At 42.8% G+C, this 12,112-nt stretch overlaps 1 protein-coding gene across 1 annotated transcript; it reads left to right on the top strand.

Annotated features, from left to right (window-relative positions):
- The first annotated feature begins 450 nt into the window (after positions 1 to 450).
- Positions 451 to 11,344, top strand: HMOX1 (heme oxygenase 1). The gene is made up of 5 exons (XM_061638989.1): positions 451 to 636; positions 1,688 to 1,811; positions 7,147 to 7,638; positions 8,023 to 8,131; positions 10,592 to 11,344. The coding sequence occupies exons 1-5, from the start codon at positions 617 to 619 to the stop codon at positions 10,717 to 10,719; spliced, it is 873 nt and encodes a 290-aa protein (XP_061494973.1). The 5' UTR covers positions 451 to 616; the 3' UTR covers positions 10,720 to 11,344.
- The last annotated feature ends 768 nt before the right edge of the window (positions 11,345 to 12,112 follow it).

Here is a 12,112-nt window from a genome sequence, read left to right on the forward strand (position 1 = left end):
CATTTAATAAAGGAGTAAAAAATCCTGCATTAAAAATATTTCATGCCTTGAAAAGCTGTTAAATCCAGCAGCAATTGTGTAGCGCTTGGTTTTCTCTCCAGTTTTTGCATGCTAGGCAGGACATAGGTTCATGAAACCCAGTACTCGCATTCCATACTTGACAATATAGGTTATCAAGAAGACGAGAAGGAAGCAAAGGAGTTAAAAATCAGCCGGGGCAAACTGCCCAGCGTTCTTGGAAAAGACGTCTCTCTCGGCATCCTGTTGTGGTGCTTAGTTGTCAAGCTGCATCAGATGACTTTCCCTCCCTCCCTCTCCCCCTCCCTCTCTCTCCCAGAGGAGGAAAGAGAGGGAAGGGTTGGGCTTCCTCTGTGAGGGGAGGGGCGGGGAGCGCACGCAGGCAGGCATACATGTATGCTGCAAGAGACCTAGTACTCTGAGGTCAGCTGTTTTCTGGACTGAGCATGTGATCTCAGAGTAAAAGTATAAAGAAAGATGCGGGAGACCAGCTGCCTAACTCAGAAGCTTCTCAGACTCTGGGCAGAAAGGGACAGAAAGCCAAGAGAACGCGGGAAGTAGAAAAGGAAGAGGAACCACGAAACGGAAAGCGAGCAGGATGGTAGAGCGCTCCGAAGGGTGAGTGCCAATCCTGGAGGCGATCCTTCAGAGGAATCCCCAAAGACCCTCAGAGGGGTTAAGATCGCCTGGGAGGAAGGATCTTGATCGTTCCCCCGCCCTCAGAAGTGGTGGTGATGGGGGCAACCAGACAGAGGGCATGTTCTGTGGCAGCCCCTGACCCTGGGTAATCCCCTCCCCACAGAGACGCACCTGACACCTTAGGAAAAGAAGCTGTCTTATACTGAGTGAGGCCGTCGGTCCATTTAGCTCAGTATTGTCTAAATGTCTATACTGAATGGTAGCACCTCTTTAGGGTTTCAGGTAGGAAGTATTTCCAGCCCTACCTGGAGATGCCAGGGATTGAACCTGGGATCTTCTGCATGCAAAGTGCATGATTCACCATGGAGCCATAGCCCTTCCCCATTGTATGGATTTCATCCTATGCTGAAGGCACACCTTTTACCCCGGACTTTGACAGTTCAGATATTTTAGAGGCTTTGCGGGACCTGTCTGTGCTGATGCATATTGGTTTCATTGTGCTTTTGAATAATGTCATTTGATTTTTAAAAAACAGTATGATCATATTGTTGTTACTCACCCTGGGACCTTATAGAGAAGGATGGACAAGAAATCTAAAGAAATCAAGAGTACTCTGCTGGCATTAGTACTTTTAGTATTATTTGACGTCACTGTTTGTCTCTACGCTGGCATGTTTATAACTAGATACACACCTGACAACTGAGGTTAACATTTCATGCATCTGAAAAATTGGAACTCTAGCCCACGGAATCTTATTATACCACTCCAAATGCAAAGTTACCACAAGACTTTGTTGTTTAGAGAGGAATGCCGTTGGGGGCGGGGGAGAGGGTTGAGTCTGGATTGCATCTCTCTGTTGAAGAATGGAGAGCTCCCTTTCCTGGTCAGGAATGAAGGATGCTAATTTCCTTGTCCCTGGAATGTTCTTTCCTTCCTTCATTTCCCCACAGATGATCAGTTTACTTTCGTGCAAAAGTGTGGTATTTAAGATGCTTCGTAAATTTACACAGATGTTTTTCCCCCCCACCAGAATGTCTCGCAGAGACCTGTCAGAAGCCCTGAAGGAAAGCACCAAAGAGGTGCATGCACAGGCAGAGAGCACAGAGTTCATGATGAGTTTCCAGAAGGGGCAGGTGTCACTGCATGAATTTAAGGTACCTGAGTCCTTATTCTGGTGGGGGTGAGGGTGGGAGGGTGATACGGGTGGATGCTGGTGCAAATCCTGGCTGTAAGTGCAGGAAAGGCACACCAGTGGCATGGAAACAGATTAACCTCAATTAATACAGTGCCTAGCTATAGAACCTTGAACATCTGCTTTAACTTTTAGTTTGATGAATTGGGCTGATCTAACCGGCAGTTCCTAGTACAGCTGAAATGTTCAAATGCTGAATCAGTTAGATTAACAGATTTTTAAAAAAGTTTTTAATTGATTACAAATGGTGCCTCTTTTAAATCAAAAACATGTAAATGTAAATGTACTGCCCTCAAGTCGATTCCGACTTATGGCGACCCTATGAATAGGGTTTTCATGAGGCTGAGAGGCAGTGACTGGCCCAAGGTCACCCAATGAGCTTCATGGCTATGTGGGGATTCGAACCCTGGTCTGCCAGGTCGTAGTCCAACACCTTAACCACTATGCCACACTGCCTAAGGGGTTTTTAAAAAATGATTTTTAATATAATATATTTTATATATTTTCTTTATAAAAATCGGCAAGCAGCATCTAATAAAAGTTTCACCATCAGACAGAAGTTTATTGATTACATCTGTATCCACCCTTCACCCAAGGCAGCATATATGGCTCTTCAGTCTTTACTCCCCTTTCCTCACAACCTGGTGAGATAGATCAGGCTAAGATAAAATGACCAGCCGACAGTTGCCAGTGAGCTTCATGGTTGAGTGGGGATCTGATGCAGGGTCTTCCAGTCCCAGTCCAATACTCTAACCCAGGAGTGGGCAAACTGCATCCCAGGGCCACATGAAGCCCTCAGCCTCATGCAGGTGAGGGGGCCCAACAAGAGAGAAGGAGGGTGGGAGGGGACCATGGGGGTGGGAAGCCTAAATGGATGGGGTGATGGAAGAAAGAGGGGGGGGCATCTGCAACTGATTGCCTCTGACCTCTGCTCTAGCAAAAGCAATCTGACCTTCCCCTAGCAGTCTACTGGGTGGGAAGTGGGAGAAAAAGAGAGAGAGAGAGAGGGAAAGAGAGAGGAGTGGGAGAAAGAGAGAGGAAATTGGCTGGCTAGTCCACTTTTTGTCCTGGCCTCGCCACTGCCAGCTCCAACCCCACCTATAGCAAGAATGCAAGCCCTGATAGATGACCACCCAAGGGAATGCAGCTCTTAGCAGAAAAAAGAAATGGTTTCCCAACCCTGCTCTAATCACTAGTTCATATTGGCACTCATTCAAACTGCACTTCTTCATTTCATGGGCATGAGAATGCCTCTTAAGATGACGCACGTATTATATACATGAACACATCATCTAAAAATGAGGAATGTGTATTTCTTGCTTCTGAACTATTGTTTTTACTAATATACAAATTTAACTGGTGTTTGATTGAATAGTTACAGTTAATCCATGTTTCTATGACATTATAAATTCTATGTCTAATTTATCAGCAGCTCAATAACAAGAGTTCTTTGGACGATGTTCAGTGGGAAGGATTTAAAAATCACAATTTCCATAGGGGAAATGAAGAAGCAGTAAATAAAACAGCAACTAAATCAAAACAAATCACTTTAAATAGAGATCAAGAGACTGATAGTTACATTGGGTAACAGTCCTAATTGTTATGTTCTGGGGTTTGAGTACTTAAGGTTTCCTCATGGATACAGGTCAAAAGGATAATGAGTTCCGACTGTCTAGCCTGGGAATCTTGTAAGTTTCATTGCTTGGCTCTGAGGAGGACAGAAGAGTAGATCATGATCTATTGATGGATCTCTGGTTGGTGTACAGTAAGTCTCACTTCCAAATGTTTAACAGTAGTAGCAACAAAAAAGGCTCCCCCCTTTTAAATTAGGCTGCTTAATAATGATGATGATGATGGGATGAGGGTGAACTAGGAGTGGGTTTTTGTGTGAAAGTAGTATTTTGTCCTGGTACTGGTAATGAGCATGTGCTCAGAGGAACCCTGTCACACCATACACCTAAAGCACATGGCTTCTCTCAAAGACGTCTGGGAAATCTAGTTTATTCAGGGTGCTGGGAATTATAGCTCTGTGAGAGGTAAACTACAATTCCCAGGATTCTTTGGGAGAAGTCATGTGCTTTAAATGTACGCTGTGTACACAGCCTGTCTGTATGTCCACCTTTCTGAGCTACTATTTTGCTCCTGGGCTCTGGCTGGTGGACCTTGATGTTGTCATTAAAAAAAAAAAAAAGAGCTACAAGCCTGAAGTGTGTCCATTTCTGATGTGGCTCCTCTTATCCTGGATTTGAATTGTAATGGACAAGATTCAATCCATGTTATGCACATTTACATCTCCTTGGTTCCAATCTACCCCAGGTATTCATGGGGATGGCATACCACTCCTAAACATGTGTATTCAGAAATAAGTTTGAACAATGTGACTTAAGTGGGTTTAGGACTGCAGCCTTAAAAAGCTTAATGAGAGCTGAATCATGACCAGTATTTGTGACCCAGCACAAACATCTGGCCCAAAAGTACTCCTGAGATCTGCATACCTCCAAGTTCCTTGAATTAAAGGTCTTGCCAGTTTTGGTAACTAAGTGGAATATAAAAGTTAAAAGACCAAGAGTGAGTAAAAATCATAGACTAAATGATCTCCAAGGTCTCTTCCAATTCTAAAAATTCTAACACCTTCCCAATAATTTAGAACATGGGTTATGAATACATAGGCAGCATGAAAAATGAACACAAACCAGGAAAATTCAGGTAGGAATCAGAAAATATTTCCTGCTAGAAAGTGCTACAGTCCTTGATACTAGTATGGTGCCATTTGACATATTATGCAACTGGAAACCTAGGTTTGCCACCAAGGGTACCCTGATAGGGAGCCACAGCTAATCCTGACTCCCTGACAAGTGTAACTGCATGATGCTTGTATTTTCAAACATGTAGTCCTTCTAAGAGTACTCTTGAAATGTAATGTGTGAATGAAATAACTTAGGATGGCATACATCTTTAAAGAAAGATAATGAATAAAGCAATGCTTGGGGGGTATTCAACTAAGTTTTACTCAGAGCAGACCCACTGAAATTAATTAAGAAAGAGTAAGTTGGTGATGGCCATTAATGTCAATGGGTCTACTCTGAGTAGGACTAGCAATGAATAGCACCGAGGATGATGTTCTCTGTAATGCTGGACTTGCATTCTGCTTAATGTCAGGAGGACATAATTCCTTGGTTCATTTTTGAATGTGAGCAAACGTGGCCTTTCTGGTGTGCCTGAGGTATTGGAACTAGCCAATTTAACACATGCTAACTAGCTGAGCATTCTTTATCTACAGTCTAGTAGAACCAGTTAGAATTAATTGTTAGGTGTAAGTCCTGAATGTATAATGATATGCCACTAAGTGGAAACACAGATCTAACAAAGTCAACAGGAAAAAACAGAGAGGCTTATGGCAGCAGTGGTGAAATTCTTGAGAGACAAGTTCAGATGACCAATATATTACCTAGCAAATGCATACTAAATATTGCCTGAAGATTTCTGTATTTGTTGATTGGCTGGTCTCCAATAAACTGAACTAATAAAGTGGATGGGGGAGCATAAAGATGACATGCCATAAAGAGTAGATTCGTTCATCCATTGCTTCCTGAAATTATATATACACATACATGTGCATATTCATATATATATATACACATACACAGATATTGAAACAGAAGAATCATTCTCTGGTAAGGTAATGAACATGAGCTTCAAAAAGAACATCAGGTGTCAGGGCCAAATTGCATGCGATCCATGATTATATCTCCTGACATCTTTTTTAAAAAAACCTCAAAAGAAGTTAGCAGAGAGTGGGGGGAGCAAAGGGGAGCAGTGTTACGAAGGGGGGAAATTTTATGAATGTGCCATTAGCCACAGTTTCCATTGAGATGAATGGGAATCATGAAGTGTTGCAGATGGCAATTATACTCCAGTTGTAATTGCATGATGTAGAACTTTTCTTTTTCAGTGAAACTTACTTGCATGTGAGAGCCGCTTTGATTGTGGCTCTCAAAATATTTTCTGCAAATTGTTGGGCAATATGCTGCTCTGCATTTAATCAGGGTCGCTTCCAGAGAACCTGTTCGTTGAGCATTCATCCTGATTTGTTTGCACAAAGGCTGTGAGGAGGTTAGACAACGTCAGCTATTTTGAGGATTTGTTTGAGAGGAAGTTAGATGGTGTTGCATCAAGCAACTGTTATCCCACACTTTCCAGTGCAGTTTTTTTCTGTCACTTAGTTTAGTGCAAATAATCCGATTTTGGGGGAAAGTGGGTTTGTTTGGCAAACGCTCCAGATCAACTATAATTGTGCAACCTGGATTTCCTAGAATGTGATTGAACCCCCACCCACAAAACATCAACAGTCTGGAAGCACCCCAGATCTTTCCTGGAACTTGGTTAATATTTAACATGTATTTAGCTGATTTCTTTTTGCAACAGGGACAAAAGTACTTTACCAGAGTTTGTAAAATGGCAATGTAGAAATAAGTCCAATTTCCTCTTTAAAAGAAGCTGCCAGTGGATTTGAGAGCCATATCTGCTGCATTATAAATGGTGGCTTTTTGCTCATTGAAAACACTTACACGGAGTGGGACATGTACAAGAACCCTGCTGGATTAGGCCCATCTAGTCCATCATCCTGTTCTCACAGTAGCCAACCAGATGACTATGACAAGCTTGCAAGCAGGACATGAGTGCAAGAACAATTCAGTGTTCACTGATTCCCCCTACCTGCTGCTTCCTAGCACTTGCGGATTGAGGTGGCTGTCTCACTCTGCCTAATGGTAGGGCCAGCCCTACATTCCATGTTTAAACACATGGAACTGCTGCCATAGCATCTAATTCAATCCTGATATCCTTTTAGCGAGAGATGACAAGGATTGAACATGAGAGCTTTTGCAAGCAAAGCATGTACTTTACCACTGAGCAATGCTTTATCTGCAAATGTTTTTTAGGGTACAGGCCCGTTTCCCCTAATCCAGAGGGACTCAAGAATTAAACTCATAACCTCACAGGTGCAAGCCTAGTGGGAATGTAAGGTTTAAACTAGGGATGGGGAAACTGCGGTCCTCCAAATGTTGGACTACAACCCCCATCATGTCCCATCATTAGCTATGCTGGTGGAGCTGATGGGAGTTGGGAATTCAGCAACATCTGGAGGGCTGCAGTAAAAATTAGAAAAGTTGGATATAAATCTCAATAATAAAATAAAATATGTAGTGAAAGCTGTGTATGATATACTGGAGATCGTCTTGTATGGCAAAGGGGAGACATTGGAATCAAGTTTTTCTTCTCTCCATCCTTTCTTTCAGCTGTATCTAGCTTCTCTGTACTACATCTATTTGGCTCTGGAGGAGGAGTCTGAGCGGAATAAGGACAACCCAGTCTATGCCCCTGTTTATTTCCCAACGGAGCTGAATCGCAGGGCAGCTTTGGAGGAAGACTTGGGGTATTTCTATGGCCTCACATGGAAGAAGGAGATCCAATGTCATGAGGCAACTCAGAAATACGTGGACAGGCTCCATCACGTGGGCCAGTACGAACCTGAGCTTTTAGTGGCCCATGCTTACACCCGCTACCTGGGAGATTTGTCTGGGGGCCAGATTCTGAAGAAGATTGCCCAGAAATCTCTCCATCTGCCCAGTACTGGAGAAGGACTGTCTTTCTTCATTTTCCCAGGAGTCACCAACATCAGCAGGTTCAAACAGCTTTATCGAGCACGGATGAACAGCCTCCCCATGGACTCGGCTTCAGAGGAGAGAATCGTTGAAGAGGCCAAGAAATCTTTTCTGCTGAATATAGAAGTGAGTAATCCGCTAACTACATGCTCTCACCATGAGGTCCACAACTATCTTGAAAGTCAGAGTGTCATTTCTGTTGACAATCTTTGGAGGTAATGAATACGTGTAAGAGCTGCACTGAGCTTCTCCCAGTTAGAAATATATCTTTGTAAATTGAATCAGAGCCACTGAAAGAATGCCTTTTTATTAGAACCAATTACTTGGTTTGAGCTTCCTTTTGGACTTTTGTAGAGCTCTTTTTTAGCTCCCATAGTTCCCTGGATTCTCCATAATTTTAAAGTGACAAAATGGTGCTTTAAATATATGATGTGAATGGGACCAAAGAGAACAGAGGGGGAGAGAGGGAGGGAGAGAGCTTTTCAGTAATGAAACTGTGGTCTGTTTTAGGTCTTCGAGGAGCTGCAGAGATTGGTGAGTCAAGGACAAACCTTGGAGAATGGCCACCTTGTACAACCCAAACTAGAGCATCACACAAGAGGAATCAACCGAACACACAGTAAGAGAATTCTTTATTGGAGCCATTCCTACTCCTTCAGTTGTACTGATTCCAGCCATCATTATAGGAAGCTGCCTTATACCAAGTCAGATCATTGGTCCATTTAGCTCAGTACTGTCCATTGCACTGACTAGCAGCAGCTCTCCAGGGTTTCAGGCATATGCTCTGAGCCTCAGCCCTTGCCCAAAGCAAATGTTTGTTCTGGTACAGATCCCACCATAGGGGGCAGCTACCCAGGATGGCTGATTTCTGCCCCGGCCTACCATGCTCCAGAGGCGGAAACCTTCCTCTCTAGTCCAATTTCCCCTTGGATCTTCTAAATAAAGGAAAAGGAGTGATCATTTAATTGCCCCTTGCTTATGTGTCTTATACTTTTGTTGACCAGCACTCTTGAGTGCGTACTGAGTGAACAAATGATTTGGTATACATTCTACCCTGCAAATATAAAACTGTCTTGAAACCAGTTTAACTGTTGTAGTTTCCCCCAGCATTTCCAAATGTACTAAGTACAAAAGGAGCTTTAGTTTGGTAATGGTGCCAAGGAGTTCATGATGGAGGGTCCACCATTATTCCTTCTCACAGAACTGCAGTTCCCAGGACACTTATATACCTCTCAGCCAAATAGATGAAGAGATATGAAACTGACTTGCATATGGGCTCTAGATCAGTGTTCTTCAAACTTGGGTCCCCAGATGTTGACAGACTACAACTCCCATCAACACCAGCTATCTTAGTCAATGTCCAAGGATGATGGGAGCTGTAATCCAACAACATCTGGGGACCCAAGGTTGAAGAACAGTGCTCTAGACCAAGGGTAGATACAGTGGACCATTGTGTATCTGCAACTGTATGGTAAAATCCATCTCATCACTTGGAAGGTGATGCAGATGACCAATATAACCCAGGTGGAAAGTTTACCCTGGGAAAGTATACCTATATAAGCTCACTGGGGCAGCCAAATGCAGGAAAACTTAAAGCAGCCATTTCCATTTCCAGCGCATAGTTAAACTATGGAATTTGCTCCCACAAGATGCAGTAATGGCCACCAGCTTGGACGGCTTTAAAAGAAGATTAGACAAATTCATGGAGGACAGGGCTATCAATGGCTACTAGCCATGATGGCTGTGCTCTGCCACCCTAGTCAGAGGCAGCATGCTTCTGAAAACCAGTTGCCGGAAGCCTCAGGAGAGTGTTCTTGCACTCGGGTCCTGCTTGCGGGCTTCCCCCAGGCACCTGGTTGGCCACTGTGAGAACAGGATGCTGGACTAGATGGGCCACTGGCCTGATCCAGCAGGCTCTTCTTATGTTCTTATGTTCTCCAATCTCGTGCCCTCCACTTGTACTGTGGAACAGGTGGGAGTTGTAATCCAAGACATCTGGCAAGCTCTGGGTTGGTGATTGCTGCTCCTATCAGAGTTTGGTGCCACAGCACACAAGTGGGAGGGGAAAGTGTACTAAGAGAAGGAGGAAAGGAGCACTACTTTAAGCAGGACTATACAGATTTTTCGGTCCTATTGGTTCTTCTTTTTGTGTTGAACCCATCATTTTCCTAGGCAAGTCAACAAGCAATCTGTATAAAACTAGTCTTTATCTTGAGGCCTGTGGGGACCAACTGCACCAAAGCAGTGTGGCTGCCCTCCATTAGGAAATATGCATGGACACCACAGTTATAATTAATAAACACTTATAAAAGGCTTAACGAAGTGCTGTGTATGTATTATAAGATAAGAACATCCCTGCCCACAGGCTCAGAATCTAATAGACAGGATACAAAAAGGAATGGGGAGGGAAGAGGGAAGCAAGCACTGGAGCAGTTGCGCCTTCACTGGCCAGCGGATGAAGCCAGATGCATTGCCATGATGATCTTGCTGAGAGGCAAGGGATATGGCCTGCTAGTGGCCCAAGGACACCTGGATAGTGGAGGAGGCCAGCATGTACCTCCTGTAAGCAGTATAGCTTCAGATAACACATGCTGTCTTTGAAATAAGTAAAGGTTTTTCGTTCTTTCACAATCTCACTTACCTTTCCATCCAGCTTCCTAGGATTTCTATACTGCAGAATGCACAACAAAATCTTATAAGTCAAAATAAGTTCCACTGTATTGAATGGGATGTATGTCCAGATACATGCATATGCATAGGACTGCAGCTTTATGATTCTGAAATGTAAAGTCAGAAAACTTTGCTGGATAACCTCCTTATTGAAACTGTATATTTCTAAAATCATCCTTTTGTAAGGCTACATCCACCCAGCAGTCTTCCATGCTGCGGCCTCAATCACACAAGTGGTCTTAATATTATTATCTTTCTGTATAATTTATCTTGGGTAGCTGCTCTGCTCAAAGTGCACGCATGGCACCCAGTGATGTTATCATTGCAACAGGAGCATCACTTAATGTTCTAGAAACAAAATATCTCCACCTGGTTTCCAGCCTGACAAGTTTCCTTTCTCTTAATATAGGTCCAAAGGAAAGTGACAGGGCACAGATGAGGCAGAAGGACATGCTGCCCAGCACACTGCTCCTGCGTTGGGCTCTTGCCATTTTCTTCTTGGCAACAACAGTCGGCGTAGGCTTGTATGTCATGTGAATAGAAGGGACGTTAACCATTACTTCCACCAGCACCTCCCTCATCATAAACTAACAGATCTCTCCTTGTGGAAGAAAACCTGCTTGGGTGGCAGCTGTTCTCACATTACTAACAATATAGACGACACAAAATGGCTTGTTAAAAAAATCAGATGCTGGTGTAGGGAACATTTATGTAAAAATCCTGAAATGCCACGGCAATGTTATAAAGACAGAGCCATAAAAACAAAAGACTGATAACTTGCCAGCTAGAATACCTGAGGAATAAATCTTTGTGCTGGTACTTTGCCCAGTGCTTGTTTTGTACAACTGTCTTTTGAGACTCTGCCAACCTGATGCCTTCCAGATGTATTGGAACATAATTCTCATCAGCCCCAGCCAGCATGTTGTAGTCCAAAACATCTGGAGGGCACCAGGTTGGTCTATGTTGTGTTGCTTGCTTCTCCTTATTTTGAGACAAAAAGACATTGCTCATATTACAATTTTATTTAATAATGTTTCTATTTTTGAAACACGTTTGTATTGCACCCATAAACTTTGGGGGGAAACACACACACACCCTCTTGTATTAGCAACTTGTATTTTATAAGTTATATGCTCTACCATTAAACTTACTGTGAGCTGAATGAACTGTATGCTTTCTGATTTTAGTGCTTTATTAGATCAGGATTAGAAGATATGTTTCTTTTACTGCTATATGAACTGATGCTGGAGTTAGTCTTGTGTCTATGGATAAGGCTGTTCAGTCTCTTCAGTGCCACAATTTCTTATTTGAAAAATACAGGTAATATGTGTTCATCACTGGCTGGCATGCACATAAAGTTAAGTTTATTAAATCATGGCTTAGCATTACGTGCCCAGTGGCTTAACTATGGTTTGTTTACTGCCAACAAACCATGATCTAAAGCCATGGTTTGTTGTTGGCTTATGAAACTTGGGTTGTTTTAACTATGGCCTGGTGACACATATGACTAAAGCACCTTTCTTTAACCATGGTTTGTTTGGCCACCCCACCCCAGACACTCATCAAGCTACAAAGGCAAAAGCAAACCAGACTTTAGAGAAACAAACAATGGTTTGTTTGATCATTTGTGCAACAACTTTGATAATTGTGGTTTGTTTAATAAACCATAGCTTAGAGTTACAGTATGTGTAAACCAGTCCTTTGTAAAGTCTTTGGAAAACTAAGACTGGAACAACCTAAATAGGAGCAAGGTGATGTATGTATGTGTGGCTACACAAGTGCTTGCAATTAAGAAATTTGTTTAGTAACCATACATGAAATGTTTATGGCTATTGAGTGCACTAGTTCATGCCTGTTGAAGAGGATTTATCACCCTTATACAATTTTCAGTCTTGGGAAGAGTTATATTTTGGGCAGAGAAAACATCTTT

The sequence above is a fragment of the Rhineura floridana genome, chromosome 8, assembly GCF_030035675.1.
Source record: "Rhineura floridana isolate rRhiFlo1 chromosome 8, rRhiFlo1.hap2, whole genome shotgun sequence".
In the NCBI taxonomy this organism is placed as follows: Eukaryota; Metazoa; Chordata; class Lepidosauria; order Squamata; family Rhineuridae; genus Rhineura; species Rhineura floridana.